The sequence below is a fragment of the Pipistrellus hanaki genome (genome assembly GCF_964339955.1).
Source record: "Pipistrellus hanaki genome assembly, chromosome: 6".
Lineage (NCBI taxonomy): Eukaryota > Metazoa > Chordata > Mammalia > Chiroptera > Vespertilionidae > Pipistrellus > Pipistrellus hanaki.
The window spans coordinates 31407511-31435450 of record NC_140508.1 but is presented as its reverse complement, the minus strand read 5'-3'; the positions used below and the strand labels follow the sequence as shown (position 1 = coordinate 31435450).

The 27940-nt window shown below is 50.5% G+C and overlaps 1 protein-coding gene across 2 annotated transcripts; it reads right to left on the bottom strand.

The window, feature by feature from the left end:
• Nucleotides 1–11359: 11359 nt before the first annotated feature.
• On the bottom strand, nt 11360–20033 carry LZTS3 (leucine zipper tumor suppressor family member 3). 2 transcript variants are annotated; one of them, XM_084886885.1, is made up of 4 exons: nt 20010–20033; nt 13943–14414; nt 12741–13616; nt 11360–12405 (listed from the first exon to the last, which is right to left on the bottom strand). In XM_084886885.1, the coding sequence occupies exons 2-4, from the start codon at nt 14387–14389 to the stop codon at nt 11704–11706; spliced, it is 2025 nt and encodes a 674-aa protein (XP_084743011.1). In that variant the 5' UTR covers nt 14390–14414; nt 20010–20033; the 3' UTR covers nt 11360–11703. The 2 variants fall into 2 exon arrangements, with proteins under 2 accessions (XP_084743011.1, XP_084743010.1); XM_084886884.1 differs by lacking the exon at nt 20010–20033 and adding an exon at nt 14930–15154.
• Between the last annotated feature and the right edge of the window lie 7907 nt (nt 20034–27940).

The window sequence follows — 27940 nt, the reverse complement described above, 5'->3', positions numbered from 1 at the left end:
TCCTCAGGCAAGGTTTAAAAAGAAAAAAGAAAAAACATTCTAGGACTAGAGCTGTGAGCAGACATAAAGAGTAAGCAGTTCATGCAGGAGGAGATGGTTATTACTGAGGAAAGCAGATTTATACTTCTAAGTGATACCTGGGGTAAGGGAGACTGAAAACCAAACAAATTAACTATAACAAAAATTAACTCCAGGAAAACAAAGTTGCACAAAATTTTAAAATGCTATAATAGCCGAAACCGGTTTGACTCAGTGGATAGAGCATTGGTCTACAGACTGAAAGGTCCCGGGTTCGATTCCGGTCAAGAGCATGTACCTTGGTTGCAGGCACATCCCTGGTGGGGGGTGTGCAGGAGGCAGCTGGTCGATGTTTCTCTCTCATCGATGTTTTTAGCCCTCTTTCTCTCCTTTCCTTTGTGTAAAAAAATCAATAAAATATATTTTAAAAAAATAAAAAATAAAATATAATATACTCCCTGCTCAACTGTAAATATTTATTTATATAATCTTATTAATATAAACCTTGCATATCAACATAATTAAAAATTATGATGAGTAAACTGGTCCTGGCCAAGTAGCTCAGTTGGTTAGAGTGTCTTCCTGATTAAACTGATTGCTGGTTTGATCTCGACAGGGTACATGTAAGAATCAACCAGCCCTGGCTGGTGTTACTCAGGGAGCATTGTCCTGTGCACCAAAAGGTCAAGGGTTTGATTTCTGGTCAAGGTCATGTACCCAGATTACAGGTTTCATCTCCAACCCTAGTCAGGGCACATGAGGAAGGCAACCAATCGATGTGTCTCTCTCACATTGATGTTTTTCTCTTTCCCCCTCTCCCCTTTCCATTCTCCCTAAAAAAAGTCAATGGCCCAGCCAGCGTGGCTCAGCAGTGAGTATCAACCTATGAACTAGAAGGTCACAGTTTGATACCAGGTCAGGGCTCATGCCTGGGTTGCAGGCTTATCCCCAGTGTGGGGCATACAGGAGGCAGCCGATCAAAGGTTCTCATTCATGTTTCTATCTCTCTCTCCTTCCCCCTCTCCCTTCCTCTCTGAAATCAATAAAAATACATTAAAAAAGAAATACTAGCAAACTATATTTGGAAGATAAAGGGAGGTGAAGAGGATTAGGGAAAGTGGATAATGATACAAGAAATCTAGAGCCTCAATAAAGAGGTCAAAATATTTTTATAGCTATTAATTTGATAACCTAGAAATAAAAAAAAGCAACATAAATGTTATTCATAAATCTAATCTAATAATAGAGGAATAGTATGCAAATTTATCCATTATAGCATCACAACATGACCGGATCAGCAGGCTGTATCCCGCCCTCTTCTCAGGCAGCTGCAGGTCCGAGGTAGGATACAATATAATAGGAGGGGATAAGAAAGGAGGGAGCCCTAACCAGTTTGGCTCAGTGGATAGAGCATCGGCCTACAGACTGAAGGGCCCCAGGTTCAATTCCAGTCAAGGAATTGGTTGCGGGCACATCCCCAGAAGGATATGTGCAGGAGGCAGCTGATCAATGTTTCTCTCTCATTGATATTTCTCTCTATCCCTCTCTGTAAATAATCAATAAAATATATTTTAAAAAAAGAAAGAAAGGAGAGGGAGAGGAAGACAGGCCTGCATGCAGACAGGCTGAAAGGAGAAACAGAAATATAGAAAGAGAACAAGAAAATCCGCAGGAATGGAAAAGGGAAGGAAACTGCACACGGAAGGGGGTGGTGACTGCAAGGGGGCAGAGCAGGTACGCCTGGCGGGGAACCCCACCCAGACACAGGAGGAGGAAGATGGCGGCCATCGGTGGGGAGTCACCCCCGGGTCCAGGAAGGGAGGACCATCCAAAACCTTCTGGGCGGAGTTGCTCCTGTTTCGCGGAAGCGCCCAGACAGTGTGGGCCTCGGCCACGCAGCTGGGCCGGGTGTCCCGGGCAGGGAGCAGGAGCAGGACAGTGGTGGGGAGGCCGGGGAAGGGGGAGCGGCAAACACCTGGCCAGGGCTGAGCCCTGGGTTGGGAGTTAACGCTTCCCCTCTCCAGTGGAAGCTTTAAGAAGAAAAGGAGGGAGGGAAGAACTTTATAAAGGAGTTAGTAGAGAACAGAGTTAAAGAAGGAAGAGGATGTGTGAGTGAACTGTAGGAGCTATAATGAAAATCAAGTATAGTTGTGTACTGGGGACAGATTTTAAAAGTAGGAGTCAGAAAAAAAAAATGATAGTGAATAATTAGGCAGGTATTTAGATATTAAAACAGTGGAAGTAGAGAAGAATGTGGATGAGAGAAAAAGAGGGAGGGAAGAAAAGTTTTAAAGGGGAGCAGATAGAGCTTAAAAGGAGAATGGGGAGAAAGAAATGGGGGAGGGAGCAAAGCAGGTCCGAGGAGAAAGTGAAGAAAAAAATTAAGGTGGGAAGGAAGGAAAAGGGGAGGGAAGGAAGGAGTAAAGATAAAGGAAAGAAGGAATGTGGGGAGGGAGGGAAGGTAGGAGAAAGATGGGAAGAAGGATGATGGAACAGAAGTAGGAAATAAGGAGGAAAGAAAAGTTTATAAATGATGAGTCAGTAGGAAAAAGTGTTGCATAAAGGAGAGAGAAAAATTGTGTGACAGGGAGAAGTCAATAAGGAAGTCAAATATAACTGTGTGTGAAGGGGATAATATTTTAAAAAAAAAAAAAAAAAAGTGAATAGAGGTGACCAGGCCGGCAGGAGAGGGCAGTTAGGGGGATCAGGCAGAGTGGTTAGGACAGGCAGGCAGGCGAGCAGTTAGGAGCCAGATGTCCCAGATTTCAAGACCCAGGGATTGGGCCTAAACTGGCAGTTGGACATCCCCTGAGGGCTCCCAGATTGGAGAGGGTATACAGGTCAGGCTGAGAGACGCCCCACCCCCACCCCTGTGCACGAATTTCATGCACTGGGCCTCTAGTATACCGATAAATGCTCAAAGAAACAGACACACAGTTGAAAGTGCCTCTAGAAAACAAAATTAAAGGGAGAGAAAGAGGAAATTACTATTTAGTGTTATAAGCTCTATCAAACTATTTGACTATGTAAACCATATCAATATATAACTGACAAAATTTAAATTTACAAAATGCATGTGCTAACAGGAGATTAAAGTATTCATCAAGAAGATAATCAGCCGAATCCATTTTGGCTCAGTGTCAGCCTGTGGACTGAAGGGTCTTGGGTTTTATTCCGATCAAGGGCATGTACCTTGGTTGCAGGCACATCCCCAGAAGGGGGGTGTGCAAGAGGCAGCTGATTGATATTTCTTTCTCTCTCATCAATGTTTCTAACTCTCTATCCCTCTCCCTTCCTCTCTGTAGAAAATCAATAAAATATATATTTTTTTAAAAACAAAACTCATCTTAAAAAAAAGAAGAAGATAATCAGTGAACAGAGAAAGTAACCTTAATATTCAAGGAAAATGTTGAAAAGTTATTCCCAGTGCAAGCACTTTTTACTGTCTCTAGAATTTCTTTATGGATGCCCACGGAATGGGCAGAAATGATAACAGAATAATCTTAGAGGCATGCAGAGCCAAACTGCAGATAAACAAACAGTAGCTACTTACTTTTTCATCACAGAACTTTCAGTGTTAAGTGCGCAGACACCATCCTATATAATAAAGCTGTAATATGCAAATTGACTGTCATACCCTCACAAGCAGGCCTGCATGAGGCCACCAGGCCACAGAGGGGTTAGTGAGGGAACACCAAACGACTGAACAAGCAGGCTACGTGGGGGGACCAGGCCACAGAGGGATTAGTGAGGGAACAACCGAACAACTGAACAGCAGGCTATGCGGGACCACCAGGCTGGCCGGGGGGCTGTGAACGGTGACCAGGTTGGCAGGGGAGGGGGGCAGTTGGTGGTGACAAGGCCAGAAGGAGGGGCAATTGGGGGTGACCAGGCCGGCAGGGAGGGGGCAGTTAGGGGCGACCAGGCATGCAGGGAGGGAGGGGCAGTTGGGGGTGACCTGGCTGGCAGCAGGGGTGGGGGTTGGGGATAGCAGTTAAGGGCGACCAGGCTGGCAGGGGGGTAAGTTAGGGACAATCAGGCCAGCACGCAGAGGCAGTGAGGGGCGATCAGGCTGGTGGTGGGGAAGGTGCAGTTAGAGGTGATTAGGCAAGCAATTAGGAGCCCTGCAGGATCAGTCCTAAATCAACAGTCAGACATATCCCAAGGGGTCCCAGATTGGAGAGGATGCAGGCTAGGCTGAAGAGACTTCCCCCCACCCCAAATTTTGTGCACTGGGCCTCTAATATCTATATATAGAGGTATGAAATGTAATCACTTCGGAAATTGGGTCTTATATCTGCAAAAAAGGAAAGAAATACGATACAGAACTAACAAAGCAAAATGTGGGGAGAAAAGGAGGTAAGGATGTGTCACCCAGGTAAGAGAAAACAGCTGAGTTAGTTCTTCCTTACTTAAGGACTCCCAGAGAATCCCTAAGAAAGCTGAGGACACCATGAGATGCCCAATAACTCCTGATGCCTCTATGAAGACTCAAAGATATGTGGCATCATTCCACAAAGCCCCTTTCCTAGTTTAAGTGCCCCAAGTATACCCTGCTACCTACCTTCTCTTCAGGGTTTCTTACGAACCAGAGTGGACCCTGGAGACCCCAGGAGCATGGTTGTTCTGAACAGCACTGCCCAAATCACCCTGAATCATGTGATTTCATAGGAGTGAGGTCCTTACCTTTCTATTTTCCAGGTACAGGTCTGAGCAAGGCCGAATAGCTTCGTTTTAAACTACAGTCCAGGAGTTAGAGAGCGAGGTGGAAGAAGGCAGCCATGCTAACTGTCGATTAAGTATATAACACCCTCAGCATTTTCAATTTACCAGTTATCAGATCTCATTCCTTAATTCTGATTTCTGATCTTTCTGCTAGAAAGGTTTAAACCTCATATCCTGATAAAATTGCCACAAATAAATGGATACTTCAAAACCTATTCTTCTTAGTAAATAATTTATTGGGCAACCCTAAGAATTAAAACAACTAACTTTTTCTAGATGCTGGAGTCTCCTGATCAGTTTACAAAGCTTTAAGCCCATGGTGAGGGTTTAACGGCTGACAGTATGGACCCCTGGCTGTTAATAGAGATGCTAACTGGGCTAGATGCTTCTATGCTTATTTCCACACAGGAACACAGCTTACAGGAAGGTAAAGCACTCGTGCAAACCAAAATCAAGGCTAACAAGCCTATCCCCTCTACTTCATTCTAGGTTCCATGCTTATGGGTGAGAAAACAGCACATCACAATAACCTGTGAAACTCTTTTAGCGTTCTTAGCCTTCTCCTCCCCTTCTAAAACTACTTTTTCTCTATCAGAATGACAAGAAGGGTCTGGGGAGGATATAGTCTGGCAAGGCCTCACAGATAATTCTGTTAGAGCCTTCGCTCTGTAAGGGTGTGATAAGACTCATCGTTAAACAATCTCTGACTGTAACAAAAAGCAGAAACCCATGTTCTCTCAGCCCATCTGAATGGGACTAGCAGAGAAATGACAAAACCCACGCAGGTAGAGAGAAGTAGCTATACCCAGTTATGTGGGAAAATTCCCAAATAAATGGTCCAAGTACCTATCAGTGCTAACTCCATCACACATTTGATTTTATATCAGTTTTCCTAAATTTGCAAGGCTGCACAATACAGTATTTCAGGCAAGTGAAGGGGGAACTTCCAAATTCTTTAATATCAAAGTTGACTTACTTACATAATGAATGACAAGGGGAATAGAAAAATAATTCGGGAAAGAAAAATAAGAGAAAGAAAAATAAGCCAATGAATTGGGAAGAAAGCCAAACTGACAAATTAGAGCTGTGTAATTAACAAAGGTCTCACTTTCTCAGTTGTACTGTATATGGCACTGAGTCTTCAGGGTTTTTATTTTATTTTTTTTAAATGTTACTAAGAGAAATATCTAACATTTTTAAAAATATATTTTATTGATTTTTAACAGAGAGGAAGGGAGAGAGAGAGAGAGCTAGAGATGAGAGAAAAACATCGACCAGCTGCCTCCTGCACACCCCCTGGGGGGGGGGGGGGTGTACCACTGAGCCAAACCGGCTTCGGCAGGGGGTTTTGTTTTTAGTAAAAAAAGGGGAGAGGGGAGGAGGGAGTCGATCCTTACCCCCCTGGTAAAGGGGCCAAGTCCACAGCCACCTACCCCTGGGTCTGCGGGTTTGGGGGGAGGTCTCCTTCCCAGCCCCGGGCCCGGTTCAGGTTACATTTTGTCCTATCAGGCAGTAGTCAAGTCATCCCAGCGCCATTCCGAGCAGTGAGTTGCAGAATCTAGTTCTGGAAAGGTAGCTGTTAGAACTACTCACAGTGTGCCCAAAGTACGGAAAACATGCAATCATATCACAGCAGCAGCACATTACTAAAGCGTAAAACATGAGCTGTGCTGGTGCTAAAGAACTTGGCTACCAGCTCCAAGGGATGAGCGCTATCCGAGGATCCACAGCGAGTGAGCAATGAAGTGTCACCTCAGTAGAACCTAACTGGCAGAGGCAGGGCCCAAACTTCCTGAGTCAGGGCAGAAGAGCTGTGTCATGGTTTGTACATGAAGAGAAAAGGTAATCATCTGTCTTACTCCTGGAGAGAAAAAAGGGAGTGGGGCTCAATACTATCCTTAGTTAGGCTTGTGCAACCTGAAACTTAAACAAAAACACAGCACAAGAAAACACCGTTTGATATTTATTAAAGACTCACCCCATCCCTGATACTAAGCAAAATACTGCTCAAAATACTGAGGAACAGCCGCATCAGACTCACCAGGGAAGCTAAACGGTAAGAAAACGAATCGCAGGCCCCACCCGACCTACAAAATCGGAATCTTCAAGATCCCCACGGGATCCGCAGCACACTGAAGTGGGAGGAGGTGCACTCTCACCACAGGCCTGTGAGACAAGCACTGTTATTCTCTCTGGCTCACAACTCAAAAACACAGGTTCGGGTAAGCCGCTCGCCAGGTCACAGAACTCCGGGGCGGTTGGGGTCGCCAAGGTTCTCTCCAGAGCCGGGCCTGTGAGAAGCGCCCGTCACACCCACGGAGAAGTGCGGGGAGGCACGGCTTCTGCGCGCGCGGGCCTCGGGCCGACCAGGAGGCGCGGGCCACGGGCCAGGTTTGCACGGAGAGGCCGGTGCGCCCTTCTACCCAGCCGCCGCCACTCACCTGGGCCCGGCCAGCACGGACACCACAATCACAGATCACAGACCCCGCGGAGCGCGGCAACACGGCGACTCCTCCAGGTACACCTGCCCCTCACAGCCCCACTTCCGGCCAACTGCCCGCTACTTCCGGTTGATACGCAAAGGACGGGTGCGGCCGAGGCTCAAAAGACTGTTAGCGTTTTTCAAGGACGTTTTCCACTGACGTTTTCCACTAAAGGACGATGTTGAGGAATCGGGGGAATCTAGAACTTGGCTGATGCTAAAGAACTTGCCTACCAGCTCCTTGGGATAAGCCAAAGACGCACCACTCTGAAAGTAATTTAATAGCCAAGGCCCAGGTTCGAATCCCGACCACTCCTCAGGGTGTTAAGTTTTGGGAAAATCACATAAAATCTCTAAGCCTAATTTCTTGTCTATACATTGAGGAAGATGATACATTGAGGTAGATGATCCATTTAAAATAAATGTAATCATAAAGTTCTCCCAAGAGAAGAGTTAGTGATGGATAGATGGAGAAATGGATGTGAGGAGCTGGAGCTTGAGGAGGGCAGTCCTATGATGGAGCCAAGGTGGTCCTCCACCTTCCTAAGTAGAAAGCTCATACCTGAGACTGTATGGGAAAAACTAGGCAAGGAAGAGTCTCCATCGAGATCTTTCAGGAGGGCCTGGCCCTAGACAGCCTTTCCTGGGGGCACTGGAGAGCTGCTGGTCAGGATCATCATACCTTGTCAGTGCCTTGGCTGCTCATCCATTCATTCATTCATTCATTCAAGAAAGAGGAAGGGCCAAGACCGGTTTGGCTCAATGGATAAAGCGTCGGCTTGGGGACTGAAAGGTCCCGGGTTCGATTCCGGTCAAGGGCATGTACATTGGTTGCGGGCACATCCCCAGTAGGGGGTGTGCAGGAGGCAGCTGATCAATGATTCTCTCTCATCGATGTTTCTAACTCTCTATCCCTCTCTCTTCCTCTCTGTAAAAAATCAATAAAATATATATTTAAAAAAAAGAAAAAAAAAGAAAGAGGGAGAGGGAAAGAGATAGTAACATCAATGATGAGAAAGAATTGTTGATCTACTGCCTCCTACAGTGGGGATCCACACTGGGGATTGAGCCTGCAACCTGGCTTTGTGCCCTGACTGGGAATGGAACTATGACCTCACGGTTCATAGGTCCAGGCTCAACCACTGAGCCATGCCAGCCAGGCTCATCCACTCATCGTAAGGGCTACAAAGGAGACTCGAGATCTTGTCCACGAGACAAAACTAATGTAGGCAGGATACTTCACTGCAAGGGAAGAGGTGGACAAGCCCGGCATTCCAACTCCTGAGCTCTGCAGAGGGCACTGTTTGCCTGGGTATGAACATTTGGGGCCTCAGACCACTGACACCACTGCTCAGGGAGGTACTCTCACTTGGGCCAGATCAGGGCACACAGTTAATTGTTGATTATGATTCTGTCTTTGTCTGTAGAACCCAGAGAGAGCAGAGGGCTCATCCCCAGGGGATGGACCACACACATTACTCAGAGGCAGCCAAGGCAATCCTATTGTTCCTTGACAAATACTCAATGTCCCAGCCTCACTTAAAATTGAAAGAATTTTAATTTTTGGCAAACAAAATTTAAAGGAACACATGCTAGTAGGGTTCTGGGAAAGCTTTTACTTTCATGATAAAGTAGTGCTGTCTCAATGCCTTCTTGGAGCTGTGGCAGCCACCTGTGGCATGGTGTAAACAGCAAGAATGTGAAAGTAAGAGGATGAACAGTCTAAGTCCTTGATGAACCAACACCTGACACGTAGAATGCCTACCAGACTTGTCAGGTTAGAAAAAATAAGCCTGTAATTCAGGTTGGGTTGCTTGTAGCATAATAGTCTTTTTTTTAAATCTGAACTATGGCATCTCTTAAATATATATATATATATATATATATATATATATATATATATATATATATAATTTTTTTTAAATTTTATTTTAGAGAGGGAGAGAAACACTGACAAAACATCCATAAGCTGCCTCCTGCACATCCCCTATTGGGGATCAAGCCTGCAATCCAGGCATGGGAATCTACTGGCAACCTCAGTGCATGGGACAACCCTCAAACAACTGAGTCATGCTGGCCAGGGCACCTAATACATTCTTGATTGGGGGGGTGGGGAGTAATAAGGGTGCCAAAAAAATTATCATAAAAGACATCACTATGAACAATAAAGGTTTATTAATAAAAAAAAAATAAAGGTTACTTTGGTGATCAGGAAAAAAAATAAAATAAAAAAATAAAAGACACCACTTAACCTCAAAGAATGACTCCCTTCCTGCAGCACACTTGGGTCATTTCTGCCTCACTAATTACAAACTGGTTCTTAGACTTCATTAATATGTATTCTCCCCTCAAACATCAGCCCATTGCTATAAGGTGGCTCAGGCCACACAGGCTGCGTCTAGCTATCCTGCATCATCTCTTTTTGGCCAGCAGCCTGGTGTCCAGATTTTGAGCTGGAACCAGCTTGAAACTCTGAAGAGAATGCCCCACTGGCCAGAACTGTGGGACCACGACTCCTCCTGAGCAACATGGAGGAGCGTGGACTTGGAACCAACCTCTTGGCATGGTCCAGTGAGCATGCCTATGGCTCCTCTGGGATATGTTTACTCCAGCTTTGCCCTCCACACCCCCTCACCTGCAAAGACACAAAGAGGTCAAAGAATGCCGCTCAAGAGGCTTTCTCCATTTTATTTCTTTGGGAAAAGAAAACAAAGTCTTTCCATCACATATGGTAGAGATATATATTTATATATATATATATTTATATTTATATATAATTTATTTTGTAGTTGGAAGTCCCAAAGCTGAGTCTGTTAATATATTTTTTTTATTTTTAAAAATTTTTTTCCTACTAATGCCTTCTCTTCCCCCTGCCCCTCTGGCCCAGGCCCAGATTCTGGGACAGGTACACTGAGGGGTGAGTGGAATCGGCAGTGATTGCCAGAATGGCCCCCCAACCCAGAGATCTGGTGAGGGCCACAGGAAGGGGCTGTGCAAAGAGATAGAGGCCACCCGGAGAGGCACTCCTGATTTCATAGGGGATGCACAGCTTGTTAAACAGTCACCAGTCATGGGAGGAGGCTGGTCAGGGGTTAGAGGACTTGCTCACAGTAGTTGCCAGCTCTCTCCACCCTGTCCCCAAACCTAGTCTCGGGGGCGGGAGGAAGAGAGTGAAAAAGAGAGAAATACAAGGGCTAAGGGCCAAGCCTCCTCCAATTTTTATTGCTGGTGAATTAGAAATTTGCCTTTCCCTTCCTGCCTTGGGGAGATGGACTCTCAGAGGGCCCACAGAGGAGGAAGTCACGTTGGCTGCCCCATCCCCACGGATGGCCATGGCAGGCCTTCCCTGGACTACCTCAGGGCCCTGGGAACCCAAACGTCAGCCTTGTCGTTCAAGGGCAATCACACCCCCCACCCCCAAAACAAGGGCTTCAGGCTCAGGTTTGGGCCCAGTGGAGCTTGGAAGTGGGCAGTGAGTGCACCAAATATCAAGCAGAAATTTCTACTGGAAGAGAAGGTGAGTTTTGAGGGAAGAGGTGACAATGATGTTCTGAGCTGAAAGCAGGAGGCTGGGGAAATGGAGTGGGAAAGACATCACAGACACTCATGACCTCAGGACTGGGTGAGGGAGTGCCTGAGAGGCAGGTAGCACTTAATAGCTGTAGTTAGAACCAGACAGTGGCCCTGTGTGTGGGGCAAGCCAATCAGGTGAGGCTATTGCCCTTGGATTGTGGCCTGGAAGGGGTGTGGGGAGGGAGTGCTTAGAAGCCTCCAGGTGGGAACAGGAGGGCAAATCTGTCCTGGACCCACTGGGCCTCCAGCCCCAGCCCTACCCTCCCTCAACGCACACTTATGGACACACACTCAGACCAAGCCAGGCTCTGAGGCCTGAGCCCAAGAGACCTTGGTGGGGAGGGGCCTGGCAGGTAGCCCTCTCAACCGCAGGCAGGCCATCTGCTCCCACTTGTCCTGCCCATCTGCCCAGGAAGGGAGAATAGTGCAGGAAGGAGAGCGACCAGGAGCCCAAGGCCTATCAGTTTCAGCAGACCCCCTCAGGTTACATGGCCTAGGAGGCGAGCACAGCGAACATTACTGGACACAGAGTAGCCAACTGGACACAGAGTAGCCAGCCAACCCCAGGAGGGGCTGGGGCACCTCAGGGCACACAGGCCTGCCACCTCCATCTCCAACAAGGGAGTGCCAACAAAGGGAGCCAGGGCCCCTAATCCCCGCTCGCTCGCTTTGCCCTCTCCCTGTTCCCTCCTTGGGAGGAGGGCCCAGTGGGTTGCCCAGAGGGACAGCAGTAGAGCTAGGAGGGCACTCAGTGCAGGAAGGGAAGGGACCTGGTCACAGCTGCTTTGAGAACCTCTTTGGTCTGGGGATACGGGAAACCTGGGGAAGAGAGATGGTGGGAGGGGACATGGGGGCTCTGGCCTTTGACGGGGCATTTGTCAAAAGTCCCAAGCCCAGATCAGGGATCAGATTTCTGTGGACTCGATGCGCTCCAGGCGGGAGGGGGTCCAGGCTTTCTTCTCCTCGCCATGTTGGGGGGTGGGTGTGCTGGCACCCCCCGCGGCCCCGCGTTCACGCAGCCGCCGCTCCAGCTGCTGGTTGCGCTGGTACATGTCCACGTAGCTCAGCTGCAGCTGCTTCTGGTACTCGATGACCTTCTCCTTCTCCTCCAGCCACACGCGGCGCTCCTCCGCGAAGCTGGCCCCCTGGCGCTCCCGGGCTCGCCGCTCGGCCGCCAGCTCGGCCTGCAGCCGCCCCACCTCCCGCCGCAGGGCCCGCGTCCCGCTCTCCCCACCGGCATCCACCTCCCCGTCCAGGGAGACGGAGGAGGCGGCGGCGGCCACGCCCGCCTGCCGGCGCATCTTGGCCTCGTCGCTCTCGCAGGAGGCCAGCGCGTCCTGCGGCTCGGCGGCGGCGGCGGGGTCCGCGGGGGTCAGCGCCGGCTTGACGGCGGGCAGCTCCCCCTCGGCCAGCTCCAGGCTGGCCTGCTTGCTGCTGAAGGAGTCCCTCAGGCTGAGCAGCTGCTCCTCCTTCTCCCGCAGCGAGGCCCGGCCCTCCCGCAGCTGGGAGCGCAGCCCCACGATCTCACTCAGCTTCTGGGACACATCCGCCTGCGAGTCCTTCAGCTGCTGCTTCAGGAGGGAAATCTCCCCGGCCTTCTGGCACACCTGGGCAGGGATGGGAGGGAGAAGCCAGGGTGAAGGCAGAGCTCTGCTCACCTCACCCCGCCTCCCACATGCAGCCCCAGGGGTACCACGCTTCTCCAGGGCATCAAGCTGGGCGGGAGGGACACATGAGGCCCCCTCAGACACAGGACATACGTGCCAACCCCACCCAGCCCAGGGACAGCTCCCTCTGGTCCTCACGGGAACTGCTAATCAACCTTGTGCCCCACCCCCAACTTTCCTTCCCCTGGTGATCAGGGTGGCCCACTGCTCTGGGTTTCTCTGGAGGGTCAGAGGGAGGAGGAGATGGGGAGAAGGCCCGAGCCCCCAACCCGCACCTCCCACTTAGTTTCCTCCATCCGGGGCAGGAAGTCGGCCTGCTCCTTCTGGCAGGCGGCCACCTTGTCCTCGAGCTCTTCCCGTTGTCGCATCAGCCGGGCTGCCTCCTCCTGCAGCTGCTTCTTGTCCTGCTGCAGCCGCAACACCTGCAGCTGCAGGCCCTGCTGAGCGCGCTGGGCGCGGCGGGCCACCTGCTGCAGCTTCCCGCTGCAGCCCTGCCGCAGCTCGGCCAGCTCCCGCTCCCACGCCTTCTGCCGCTCCTCCAGAACCTGGGCCACCGCCACCTCGCTCTGCTCCAGGCTCCGGCGCAGGGCGGCCACCTCCTGCTCCTTCTCCCACAGCCGCTCCTCGAGATCCTGGATCAGAGCACTGGGCGAGGGCGGTGAGCAGGCCGAAAACGGCAGGCCTCCACCTCCTCCGCCCTCGCCCGCTCCCAGGTGGCCGGACCGCCCCATGGAGGAGGAGGACCCGCTCTTGCTAGAGGCCCGCCCGCTGTCAGAGGTGGCCAGGTCCTGGTAGCCCGACCCGCCACCGCTACTGCCCGTGCCACTGCCACTGCCACTGCCGTAGCTGGCAGTGCCGATGCGGTTAATGTGGCTGGTGGAGGCGCTGAGGGGCGCCACGTGCTGGCTGTAGTTGGAGCTGTAGGTGGGCAGGCTTGTGAGCGAGTTCCTGCCGGAGTCTGAGAGGCTGCCCCCACCCCCGCCCGACGGGGTCATGGTCCGAGACTTGTCCAGTCCACCCTTGAGGCCCCCAGGGCCCTGTCGTCCCTCAGGGGTCCCGCTGGTCTGTGGGGGACACAAGTTCTGCATGGAGTGGAAGTTCTTGGGTACAACAGGCTTGAAGGCGGAAGGCCGAACTAGCGGCTCTGAGCACTGCGTACAAGCAAAGAAGGGAGAGTGGACATCAGGATGGGGCCTTAGCCTTGACCCCAGCCTCTTCCCTTTGGACAAGACTTCCCCACTTCCCACCCTCGTTGATCTCCATCCCGGGAGTCACTCAGGGCTGGTGTCTACCTCATGGCCCACCCAAGCCAAGTCTTTGTCCTGGACCCACCAGCTGGATTTGGCCCCCACGGCCCACCCTTCAAGTCCAGTCTCCATCCTGGCACCTACAACAACCCAAATAATTCTAAGGAAGTCCACTTCACCGTCCACTCCGAGCTACCTCCCACACCCAGGAAAGGGCCCTGGGGACTGACCTGGTCTAGCTTGCCAGAGGTGGCCAGGAGCTTAGGTGGGTGGCTGGGCTCGCGATACTGTGGCGGGGCCTTGTCACTGCTGCTGCTGCTGCTGCTGCCACCACTGCTGCCCACCACGTTGCCACAGACGTCCGTGTGGTCGCTGCCCCGCAGCTCGCCATTGAGGTAGAGGGAGTTGGCGAGAGCCTTGTCCTCAGACGGGTAGCGGCCTGGCCTCTCCCTGCTGGCCCCACTGCCTCCAGCTCGAGGGCCCTGGCTGCCCCCACCCCCTGTGCGGGTGCCCACGCTCTTCATGGCGAACTCCTGGGCGTGGGCCACTCCACTGCCCACGCTGCCCATGGCCAGACGAGGATCTGGGGGTCCGAGCTCAGAGGGCCGTGGGGCAAAGGCCAGGAGGGGATCCCGCCCTGAATCAGCCCGCACAGGTAGTGTCTCCAGCTTCGCCATGATTGAACCGGGAGAGTGGAGGGCACTGCGGGCATAGGTGAGAAAGTGGGATCGGTCAGACCACTCCCATGCCCCCACCACACCACACCCGCCCGGTCAGCCCCAGCACCACCTGTATCCTACCTCTCAGTGTCCCCTTCCCTAAAACAGACACAAGAATTCCCACACACCCAAGGAGAAGGAACGGGGCTGGGTAGAGTGATAACCTTGGTAACGGGAGCTGCATGCTGCCCACCTTACAAAGCCTGAGCCCAGCACACCATACCCATCCTTCCCTCCCAGATTTGCTCAGCTCTGTATTCCACTGCCCACCCACACCTCCTCCGTGTGCTTCCCGGACTCAGTGGCCCACTCAGTTCTTTACTGCAACCTCCGCAACGCAGGGTTCTTTTCCCCGGGTCTGGACCCCTGCATCCCAACCTCACCGGCAGGGGTATGGGGTTGGAAGGGGCATCAGAACGTGAATCCTGAGAGAACCTCAGAAGTTAAAGGAGGGAGAGAAACCCACCCCTATCCTAAAACTGTGGGTGGGATCCTAACCTAAGGTGTTGCAGTCCAGGGCAGAAGTGGAGGCTCTAGACCAGCACAGGCTCCTCTCCTGGCCTTTCCAAGGGGGTGGGGGACGGCAGGCCCTCAAGCCTGGGGCCCCTGGAGGCCCGGTATGCAGGGGTCATGCGCCTCACTCGGGAAGTCGGAGCTCGGCCGGAACCAGCTGAGTGCCTTTGGACAGACCGGCAGAGCCATCCTGGACTGCAATCTTCTTCCCTGTGAAACGGGAGGAATGAAGGACCTACCTCGCGGAGCTGCCACGTGCCAGGCGCCCCCCCCCCCCTCCCCGGGGACAGGCGCAGGAGCGGACTGGGGCGTTGGGGGGCGGGGGCAGCAGCAGCAGCAGCTTTGCAACGCGCCTCCCGGCCCCGCGGCACCACCCGGCCCCCGCGGCCAGGCAGGAGCCGCGGCTGCAGCGCGTGGCCAACGAGCCCTCCCAGAGGTCTTTCCACGGGGGCTCCCCGGGGCCAGGCACGGAGGGTCCCCTCCCCGCATCCAGTACCTCGGAGGAGGACCCCAAGCCGGCAGGGGCGGGGGCGGAGAACGCACAGCACAGCCGCTGGCAGCGCCGCCCGCCGAGCCTCTCGCAGGGCCGGCCTTGCCCACAGGTGGGCGGGCATGGGCGGGGCCTGCGCACCCGGCGGAGCCTGGGAAGATCCCGCGCCGCCGAACCTCCCCAAGAATGCACTGCCTCCGGGAAGACTTCCTGGATTACTCCCCTTCCCCGCTCCCTGTGGACCTTGACCCTGCTCAGTGCTCCGTGAAGTCCTCCGCGCCCCCCCCCCACCCCCCGCCCACCAAGGCCGGCCCCCAGGAACAGGGCCAGCAGGGCCTCGGGTTACCTGCGCTCAGGGAGCCCCTGCTTCCTCGTTCCTTTGTCTCAAGCCCGCACCTGGGAACACCTGCCCCAGAGATCCCAATAATCCAGCCTGGCAGGGCTGCAATTAGTGCCTACCAGCAATGTAAACACTCAAACGCGCGTGCCAGAGACGGCGGGAGTGTCCTTCAGGCTCTGCCGCTCTTACTGCCATCAGAAACCAGGCCAAGAGCACTCCTCTACCAAGGTGAAGGGGTCCAGGTGGCACCCCACAGCCCCTTGAGCATTCCTCAGACTGTCTTCTACCCAGGTGCCCGCTTCTAAGGTTGTGTCCAGCGGAGCCTGACAAAACTGTTGCCCTTCAGAGTCTCCTGGCCGCCACACCTGGAATTACAGCCCTAGGTGGCTGGAAAGTTCACCATCAAGCCAGTCCACACTGCTTTTGTGAAATTCCACTCTCTCAGCGCCTGATCCTGAGATCAGCACTGTGGAGAAAAGCACTTTATCACCTACCTCTCTGGGCCAATCTGTCCCGTAGGGCGCAACCGAAGTGCAGGATCAGCAAGTTCAGACCTAGAGAGAGTGGGGACCTCCTTACTTGGGTGCCCCAGGTGCCCGCCTCTCATGCCTCACCCTAGTCCCTGTACACTCCCAGTATACACGAAGCTGGCTACCCCTCAGATCAGTAATCCCCCTCCCATCCCAGTCATGACCCCCTTCTCTCACCATCCCTGGTACAGTATAGGGAGGATGGAGGCTGAGTGGCCTGAGGCTTGGAACCAGCGGGAAGGCCTGGGCAGGATTTGGGAGGAAAAACTGACAAAACTTCATGCAGATGGAGTTCAGGGGGTGGGGGCAAGGAAGGATCTGGGTTTGGGGCAACAGGGTGGGCATGACACATTTAACATGATAGGGGGAGAATGGTTGGGGAAAATAGGCTGTAAACTGTAAACTCTGGAGGAGACCAGAGAAAGATGGCTCTCACATATTGGAGAGGAAAGGAGGGAGGGGGAAGAAGAAGAAGAAGAAGAAGAAGAAGAAGAAGAAGAAGAAGAAGAAGAAGAAGAAGAAGAAAGAGAGAGAAAGAGAGAGAGAGAGAGAGAGAGAGAGAGAGAGAGAGAGAGACTGAGCATCATCAGCAATCAAGGATAGTGTGGGTGGGGCCCAGCCACTAGCGAGGATAACAGAGCCTCAGGAGCCTGGGAGACAGTGTAGGAGCGGGAGGAAGGCCAGAAGGCAAGCCCCGCAGAACAAAATGGGGGCTTTCAAGAATGTGGGTGCAGCCCTAACCGGTTTGGCTCAGTGGTAGAGCGTCGGTCTGCAGACTGAGACTGAAAGGTCCCGGGTTCGATTCCGGTCAAGGGCATGTACCTTGGTTGTGGGCACATCCCCAGTAGAGAGTGTGCAGTAGGCAGCTGATCGATGTTTCTAACTCTCTATCCCTATCCCTTCCTCTCTGTAAAAAAAAATCAATAAAATATATTTAAAAAAGAAAAAAAAAGAAGAATGTGGGTGCAATTCTGGTGTTAAAGACGGGCCAGGTAGAATTGGGATTGGAGAGGATGCCTGAGAGAATGGTTTCAGAAAGGTAGTGCAAGGCAAAGCCAGGAGTAGAGGGGTCTGGAGGGAAGGATAGGGGGTTCTCTACTAAAAGAATGTCAGAAAAGGCAGTCATTTAGGTGATTTGGGACCCAAGGGCTTATTTCTGTTTTTAAAATTAAACATGGTAGAAACTTGAGAGTGTTGATATGCTGAAGGAAGTGAGACTGGAGATCTAGGCAAGGGGGCTGCGCCAGAGGCCTGTGTGTGAGCGTGAGCAAACCTCATCAGTAATCATGTTGATCATGAGAGTGACAGGGGATAGTGATGTTTGGAAAGGTGCTTTGTAAACTCTAAGGTACAATACAAGCATGCAGTTCTACTACCTTCTCTGAGAACCAGGAAACAAGATGCTGACCACAGGTTGGGGCTGGTCATATGCCACTCTGCCCCACCATTTCCCTGGCCTAGAGTGTGTGGTTCCCAGCCAGACTCAGGTACCCAGAGTTCTGGATGGAAATGGGGTCTCAGGACTCTCTCCTAAGCCTTTTTAAAAATATATATTTTTAATTGATTTCAGAGAGGAAGGGAGAGGGAGAGATAGAATCATCAATGATGAGAGAGAATCATTGATTGGCTGCCTCCTGCATGCCCCCTACTGGGGGAGGGGAGGGTCTAGCCCACAATCCAGGCATATGCCCTTGATCAGAATTGAACCCAGGACCCTTCAGTCCACAGGCCGAGGCTCTATCCACTGAGCCAAAACAGCTAGGGCTCCTAAGCCTCTTATACTGGTCTTTACCTGGGAATCCTTTCCTGCCAACCCAAAGCGGTTCTCCCTCAAGCCTCATTCCCTACAGAGCTTCTTGGCATAACTCTAACCTGCCATGGGTAACCCCATGCAGGCATTCCCTGTCTCTTGCCTATTCCAAGCTTGTTTCCTCAGAACCACAGCAGGGAGCTGGCAAGATAAGGAGGGGCATATGCTTCCCTGATCGGCAGAAACTGAGTTGAGCTTTGCTATGGATCAGAGACCTGCACTGGCCCCAATAGCCGAGTATGCAATGGCAACCTTAAGGCTCAGCACCCTGGATGACAGCCTGTTGCTTGACTCTACCTCTGTCTCTTTCCACCAACCTCAGTGCCTGGGAAATTCCTTACAGTATTAGCAGTCACAAAGAGCCCAAGTGGATTCTACATGCAGGTTACATGGGCTGATACCTCCAACCCGCAGTTATCACTGCCCCTCCCTACCCCTCCCTACCCGTGTCCCTCCCAAAACTAGGAACATTCCACCTTCTCTTGGGGTCTCAGAGGTCCCAAGCTCGGCCTATTCACCTCCTAAAGATCTCAGCAGCCATCCTTGGGGGCTCCTCGCCGGCCTCTCTTCCCCTGCACTCCCTCTCCTGCGCAGCTGCCAGGGGGAATCTCTCTAAAGAGCAAAGCTGATCTTGTCCCTGCTCTGCCCAAATTCTTCCGTGAGCAGCACCAAGCACAGTAGGCTAAACAGAGTTCTGGAGGCATCGGCTCCAAATATAAATTAGGGGTGGAACTGTGTGCAGCTTATTTCACCTCAGATCCAAACACCTACCTTACAGGAACCTTCAGAAGTGTAGGTATGGTAGGTAAAATGCCTGGCATTCCTCTCAGCCCCCAGAACCGGAGCAGAGCCTGCAGCAGGGCCCCCAAGGCCTCTCCCACCGCACATCCTATTTCCCCTGGTCTGAGCCCCTCTCCACTCCACACACAGTCTCTTCCCAGGTCTCCGAACCCATCCTGCATCCTTCAAGGCCCGATCCAAATGCTGCCTCCCAGGACGGCATCCTGACTGCCATGGCAGGAAGGGTTAGAGCTCTTGGCTCAGGCTACTTCATGGAGATGCCATTCTGAGGCTTCCCCAGTGCTGGCCTGTGGGTGCCCACGGGGCACAGATTGCAAAGTCCTGGGGGGTCCCTGGGCTCTGGCACTGAGGAGATGAAGAGAGAATATGTGTGGGATTGCTAGTGATGAGCAATGCAAAGAGGCAATGAATCCAGACAGGAAAATCAGGAAGGTCTTCTGGGAAGGACTAAGGGAGGAAAGAGATCGGGGGCACTGGAAATCTTTTGGGGGTGCGGAGGTCTCCAGAACTTCTTGGTTGGGATGTGTGAGGGGAGATCCATCTTCCCTTGGCGACAACGGGTGAAGGTGGTCCATCCCCTAGATCCTGGATCTGATGAAGTCCATGGTTTCAGGACTGTGGGGGCTGACAGCAAACCCTCCCTCCCCCCTCCATCACACACACGCGCACACACACGAGTCTCCGTGCGGAGGGGTGGGGGTGTTCGCCATTCACCTACAGCCCACAGCCCTGCAGCGCCACAGAGACCCCGGCCCCAGGCCGTCCCGAGAAGGTGTCCAGGGGGTCTCTGCGGTGGGGGGAATCCCGGCCTAGCTCCCCGCGCTCCCCACCAACGCGGGTGGCCCGGGGGGGCGGGGCGCAGAGGGAGAGGTGACATAATCCGGGCCGCACCCCCTCCGGCCTCCACTGCTCCCCAGGCCCGACGAAGCATCCATGACATCATCGGACTCATCTCCACTCCCCTCCCTCCCACACCCCAGCAGCGGGACGCGCCCCCTCCCCAGCTCCGGTCCCGCCGGAGGAGCCTCGCGGCGCAGAGGGCACGGGGATGGGTGAAGCGGAGAGGGGCGCCGCGGCGGGCCTGCTTCACTTACTCGTGGCTCCAGGGACCGGCGCGGGATCTTCGCGGCAGAAGCCACCGGCCCGGCTCGCTGGCGCAGCCCAAAGCCCGCCCGGCAGGGCGCGCGGCGCGGGCCCGGCTCCGCTCGGCGCCCCTCCCGCTCCCCGCCCGGCCCCGCCCACCTGCAGCTGCGGCAAATGCGGGCCCGCCCCTGGCCACGCCCCCCGGGGCCGCCAATCCCCGGGCCGGGGCGGGACTCGGGGCTTTAACCCTTTGGCTGCTGAACCCCTGCCCACGCCTGGGACCCGCGCCCACTAGACTCTGCCTAGAGCTCCTCTACTCCTAGCCTGTGACCTCCCGAGACCCCTGGGCCCAGTCCTCGGTCTCTCCAGCAAACCCCGTGCGGCCACGCCCTCTCTGAACCCCGCATCTTTGGCGACAGGGAGGGAGCCCACAGGTTTGGGGAAGGGGCTCGCGATGCCGAGCCCCGAGTCCCATTTCTCTCCTGCTCGAGCTCTTCGGCAGCGGCCGCCCGAAACCCGGGAAGTCTGCAAGGTGGGCGGTGCCAGAAGTCATGGGTGGATGTGACACGGCGGTGGGAAGACACGCCCTCGCGCGGGGACCACAGGCGGGTGTGTGGTAGGCTTCCAAGGACCATGTCTTACATTCGTCAGCAAACCGAGCCGGTTTGAAACTTGCTGCTCGGAAAAGCTCACTGGCGGGAGACAAGTTAAAATATATGTGACAGCCCTAGATGGTTTGGCTCAGGGATAGAGCCTAGGCCTGCGGACTGAAGGGTCCCAGGTTCAATTCTCGTCAAGGGCACATGCCCAGGTTGTAGCTCGAGGTAGGGGGTGTGAAGGAGGCAGCAAATCAATGGTTCTCATTACTGATGTTTCCATCTCTCTACCTCCTTCCTTCCTCCCTGAAATATATTTATTTTAAATATATGTAGTGTGTGTGTATATATATATATATATATATATATATATATATATATATATATATATATATATATATATATATAAACATTTGAGCAGGCTTTCAGCATTTTCACTTTGTGGCCTGCACCTGGGAAGAGGCCTGGCCCTGTCCCGCATCCTGGATGAGAGAGTGAGGTGGGGACTTCCTCTCCTAGCCAAAGCATCTGCTTCTGAGAATGCACAGCATTCTATGAGGGGGAGTACTCACCCTACCTGGAGTAATCGTGGAGGACTGCCTGGAAGAAGAGGTCTGCCTGGAACTGGGGCCTTAGCTTTAAATAGGGCAGAAAAGCAAGCCAGGCCTAAGGTTGAGCATTAGCAACAGCCTGGAGGTACAGGGGTCCATCCTAAGAGCCTGCAGTGCCTCCACTCTGGCTGAGATATATAACCCATTGTTTTTCTGCTGTTGTAGCAAATTTTTTGGTTACCTGTCATCCTATTTTATAGTTTTTACTTTTGCTATTTCCTGTTTTCTGAATTTTTCCATATTTGCTTTTATCTTCTAGTGTTTTGCAAGGCAGAGAGCCAGTTTTTAAATTGTCTTGGTGGTTGCCTATAAGGTTACTAAATAAAAAGTTTATATTCTGACCCTAGCTGGTTTGGCTCAGTGGTATTTATATAACACAAAATATATACTCATCAACTGTTTATATTATTGGTAAGACTTATGGTCAACTGTAGGCTACTAGTAATTAAGTTTTGGGGGTCAAAAGTTATATAAGGACTTTCAACTGGGCAGGGATTGGTGTCCCTATCCCTCTCTCCCCACATTGCTCAAGGGTTACCTGTAATCTTGTTTTTTTAAAATTCTAACTTGAGGATATTTTTTCCATAGATTTTTAGAGTGGAAGAAGAGGAGGGGGAGAGAGACGCACACATATTGAATGGGTGCCTCCCACACATGGCCCAACTGGGGCCGGAGGATCAAACCTGCAACCGAAGTATGTGCCCTTGACTAGGAATCAAACCTGAGACCTTTTGATGCTCAGGCTGATGCTCTCACCATTGAGCAACCGACCAGGGCTTAACTGTAATTTTACATGTCAATTATACATCAAAACAAATTATAGCAATCTGGGCTGGGGTGTTTTAGGTGAGCAGTTTGCCTGGTGCTTGTTGGGACTTTTTATTACCCTCAAAAGTCAAACATTTTGCCAGTATGTCTCAGGCCTTTTTCTATCAGTTTTCCAGAAATAAAAGGTATTTTCAGCTTAGAAAAGTTTTCTTCTAATATGTTCCTGTCTTATCTGTGAACAGATTGTTGTTGTTTTCCTCCACTAAAATTATCACATTGGGTCACCGCTGTCAATTAAATCTTTGTCCTTTTTCTCTGCATCATGGGAGAGTATCTCAAGTTTTTCTTCATCTTTACGAATTTAACCCTTTGCACTCCGAACCATTCTGGACATTGGCTACCAGCTACTTTCGATGCTACTTTGCGGCGGAAACGTGCATTTACAGACCCTCGTATTATTTAGTATAATTTTGGAACCAAGTAACGTATTATAATGATATTGGACTTATATGAATTGGGTGACATCGAGGAATGTATATTTGCAAAAAAAACCAATATTTTATTGTTTATAATTTTGTACAGTTTAAGTTTCTAATTGTTATTACTAACTGACAAGATGATATTTACCAAAATAGCTTTCACCAAACAATTTATTCACTAAGAAAAGAATCACTTTTCTGATTTTCTCACTCGTTAGATCTATGTGCACTGCTCGAAGCTTCAAACCAAAATGAGCTCAGCTTTGAAAATCTTTTCCTCCAGATGTAGACTTGTTTATTTGTAATTATATATCTCATTATACAGTGCGCGCTATGTTCAAAAACCGACCTTTCTTCTACAAACTCCCCTTATCGCTCTTTTCAAGTGGCGTCGCGAAGTGCTCGGACCGTCGTGAGCACGCATCTCACGTTCTCGTCTGACACAAAACCCGCTGACATTTCTTGTATATATCTTAGTAATTTTACGATATTTTGATTTAATTTCTTGTGCCATTTCAAGATAAAACTTCAGGGAAACATGCATGTCTCAAAAAGTTGCGTTGAAATAACTCAATTCCCCGTAATCACTAATAAACTGCAATGCCCCCTGAGAGGGGACATCCGAGTGATATGCTAGAATTCCGATGTCCCCTGAGAGGGGACAGTGGAGTGATATGCTAGAATTCCGATGTCCCCTGAGAGGGGACAGCTGAGTGCAAAAGGTTAATATTCTTCAGTCATCAACAGTACTCTTTGCATTTAATTCTGCTTATTTTCCTTTCATTTTAGTCAGTTCCCACCCCATCTATCTTGAACTAAATCTCTCTTTATAGTATTCTGTTCCTAGTTTTAGAGAATGTGGTTTTGCATCTTAAGAACATCAGGAAAATAAGAAAATACTATAACTGACTCTGTTTTAATATATATGAAAATTTTGATAAAGTAGACCATCTTCTGGGAAATAAAACTACAAAAATAAGAAAGAGGTTGAGCCCGGCTGGTTCAGGTGATGATTCGATTCCCCTTTAGGGAACATACCCAGGTTGGTGGGCTTGATCCTCAGTGTGGGGCGTGCAGGAGGCAGCCAATCATTGATTCTCTCTCATCACTGATGTTTCTAACTCTCTCTTCCTCTCTAAAATCAATAAAAAATATATTTTTTTAAAAAGAGGTTGAAAATATTATCCAAGAAATATGTCCAAAAGTAGACTTGGGACTTGGTTTAATGAAAGAATTCTCTTAAATTTGCTATAAATAGATCTGATGTAAGTCTAAAAGTGCCAGAAAAGTTAGAATGCTATTTCATTTTCTGATGCCACAATTCCCCTTTACACCAATTCCCCCAAAAAAGATGGCATAGTTCAGCCCTGGCCAGGTGGCTCAGTTAGTTGTAGCAGCGTCTAGTATACCAAAAGGTTGTGGGTTCAATTTCCAGTCGAGGCATGTTTAGGAAGCAACCCATCAATATTTCTCTCTCTCTCTCTCTCTCTCTCTCTCTCTCCCTCCCTCCCTCCCCCCCCCTCTCTCTCTCTCTCTCTAAAATCAATAAAAACATACCCTCAAGTGAGGATTAAAACACACACACACACACACACACACACACACACACACAACCAAAAAACAACAGAGAGAGCATTTTTTTGGGGGGGAGACGGAATTCCTAAATACAAGTCAGGGTAATAAAATTAAATAAAGTCTATATATACAGTCTATCCTATATAATCCTATATCATAAAGAGCTAATAAGCAAATGGTCATTACGTCCTCATGATGCCATGCCATAAATACTCACTCAACACTGGGGAGAGGGGAATGGCAACCAGCCAGGTACAAATGGGCTCTCAAGAGAGGAATGGAGACTAGCCAGGCTACGACTGGGAGAGAGATAAGCTGCCTGCCCCATGGTCCCGGGCACCAGTGCCTGCGGCCCAGGCAAAGCCACCTGCCCACGGTCCCCTGCAGCTGCGGCCAGCCCGGCAAAGCTGGATCCTGGGTGCCTGCAGCAGACCAGAGGGAGGGAAGCCGGGTCCCGGGTGCCTGCAACCTGCGAGAGGAGGGAATCCTGGGTCCCGGGTGAGGGGTGAGGCAGAGGCGGTTAGGGGCGATAAGGCCAGCAAGGGAGCAGTTTAGGGGCTATCAGACTGGTAGGGGAGCAGTTAGGGGCGATCAGGCAGGCAGGCAGAGGTTGTTAGGAGCGATGAGGCAGGCAGGCAGAGGGATTAGGGGTGATTAGCCAGGCAGGCAGGAGAATGGTTAGGAGCCAGCTGTCTTGGATTGCGAGAAGTGGTTGAACATCCTCTGAGGCAGGGGTCTTCAAACTACGGCCCCCGGGCCACATGCAGCCCGCAGAGGAGTCTGATCCGGCCCGCCAGGTTTTTTGGGCAGTGAGCGCAGCCAAGGTGTTACAGTAGGAATTAGTAGTTCATATTGTCCGGCCCTCCAGCTCTCTGAGGGACCGTGATCTGGCCCCCACTTTAAAAAGTTTGAGGACCCCTGCAGGGGTCCTGGATTGGAGAGGGTGCAGGCTGGGCTGAGTGGCCCCCTTCCCCCCACATGCATGAATTTCATGCACTGGGCCTGCCCCCCACATCCTCTGGTTATTCACTACAGTCCCAAGAGATCCACCTGTGTGGCCATGTATGGCTTGTAATGGCCTCCTCCCTGAGCTGTGAGGATATATAACTAATAAACTGCTGTCAAACTCACTTGTCCAGTGTCAGATACTGTGTGTTGTCATCCCCATAAACCTAGGGTGGGAATCAGGAATCCCTCCCTCACCAGTGGAATAAAGGGAGAGGCAATTTAAAAAAATCTGTCCTCTTGCAGAAACCGGTTTGGCTCAATGGATGGAGCGTCGGCTTGGGGACTGAAGGGTCCCGGGTTAGATTCCGGTCAAGGGCATGTACCTTGGTTGTGGGCATATCCCCAATGGGGGGTGTGCAAGAGGCGGCTGATCGACGACTCTCTCTCATCGATGTTTCTAACTCTCTATCTCTCTCCCTTCCTCTCCATACAAAATCAATAATAATATAAAAAAATAAAAAAATCTGTCCTCTCAATAAAGCTGGGAAAACAAAAAATAAGAAACAAGAGTCTATTAGATTGACAAAAATTAAAGACTGATGACAGCCCGGCCGGTGTGGTTCAGTGGTTGAGTGTCAATCCATGCACCAACAGGTCTCTAGTTTGATTCCTGGCCAGGGTACATGCTTGGGTTTCTGGCTACATCCCCAGCGGGGAGCCGTGCAGGAGGTAGCTGATCAATGTTGTTTCATCAATGTTTCTCCCTCTCCCTTCCTCTTTCTGAGAACCAATTAAATATATACTTAAATATATTTTTATTGATTTCAGAGAGGAAGGGAGAGGAGAGATAGAAACATCAATGCTGAGAATAATTGGATCAGCTCCCTCTAGTATGCCCCCTATGGGGGATCGAGTCCGCAACTCAGGCATATGCCCTTGATCGGAATCAAACCCGGGACCCTTTAGTCTGCAGGCCGAGGCTCTATCCACTGAGCAAAACTAGCTATATATATATTAAAAGACTGATGCTATCCCATGTTGGTGATGGGGTAGTGAAACAGGAACTCAGTGTTTTTGAGTATAAATTGGTACAAACTTTTGGAAGAACAATGGGTAACATAAAAATGTGAAATGTGCATGTTCTTGGAACCAGCAATTCGTTTCTGAAGAGAAATGCTATCGCAATTCATAATAAAACAAATATATGAAGTCACTGATGTACTGATTGTAATAGCAATATCAACAAAAATTACGCTAGGGACAATCTAGGCCTCAGTTGTATTTCAGCTCTAGGCCCAGAAAAACAGCAAAACCAAACAAACTACACAATGGCTGACCTCAGGACCAGCTGCATTGAATAATGACCCTCACCAATCCATCAGTGGGGACCCCAACCCTGAAAGGACACAACTAGAAAGCTACTGAATATTCTACTGGGATCTACCTCTAGGCCCTCCCCTAAAATCTCCACCCTTAAAACTCTTAGAAGGAGGACCCAGCCTGAGCTTTCCCTCCCACCCTCGCTCCATGCCAGCACCTTCTCCCTCCCCTTCCCCTCAGGCCCATCACCTTTACCTTCTTCACTTCTAAGCTGCAGGGGCTCTTCATTGGCCTCTGCAACCTCTTTGCTAAGCCCATTCTGTCTACAAATTACTTCTATTCTATGATTCTCTAAATAAATGTTCTCTTATAGTTTGAGGAAAAAATTAAATACATCAATCTATTAATAGAAGACTGATTAAATGAATCACAATACATTCAATGCAATGTAACAATAGAGCTATTTAAAAGAATGACATGGATGCCCTGGCTGAGTGTCAGCCCCAGCACTGAAGAGTACTGGGTTCCTGGTCAAGGGCACATACCTGGGTTTCGGGTTCACTCCCTGCCCCTGGTTGGGGCATTGTGGGAGGCAATCAGTCTCTCTCTCTCCCTCTCCCTCCCTTCCTCCCTCCCTGTCTCTCTGAAAAAGCAATGGACAAAAATATCCTTAGGTGAGGATTAGCAAAAAAAAAAAAAAAGATATAGATGTCCATGTACTGAAATAGAAAAGTGACTATATTAAGTGAAAAAAAGCAAGCAACAGAATCACATATATGTATTATACTCTAGTTTGTCTATTATTTTAAAGCCAATATATACATGCATAAAAAGTCTGGAAAGATACACAAAATTATTAACAGTGGCTATCTTGAGGTGGTGGGATTGCAGGGGGTATGGCAGAAGGCAGGGCTCTATCAATTCTATAATGTTTGCACTTTCAAAACATGTATTACTTTTTAATATATATATTTTACTGATTTCAGAGAGGAAGGGAGAGGGAGAGAAAGATAGAAACATTAACGATGAAAGAGAATTGCCGACTGGCTGCCTCCTGCAGTCCCCCTACTGGGATCAAGCCTGAAACCCAGGCATGTGGCCTGTCAAACCCGGGACCCTTTAGTCTGCAGGCTGACACATCATCCACTGAGCATGTATCACTTTTTTTTCTTTCTTTTTTTTTACACTTGATCTTAGCCAAAAGGCCGAGAAGCAATATTTTTTTTTTTTTTAAAGCAAAGAAGTTTGTTCAAAAGAATAAACAGGTAAGCTTTTAAAATTTAATAACAGCAGATTATCAAGATATTAAATATTTGCTCAAAACCCCTGCCCCAATGGAATTCGTGTTTTAATGGGAGGAGAGAATAAGTAAAATATATAATGATTAGGAGGTACTAAGTATAAAGAAGTTGAGATTACTGGGGAAACCCAATTCTGGATACGGTGGAAGGCCTCGCTGAAAAGGTGACATTCAAGCTGCAGACGTGGAGTGGAAGGAACAAGCCAAGTATAAATCTGGAGGTTTCTAGGTTGCAATCCTTTTATCTATTTAAAAAAAACAAAAACGAGCTTTTCTTTTTCAATATTTCTTTGTTTTGTTGCACTAAAGCTCCCAAATGGAAAAAATCTACTTAAAATTTTATTT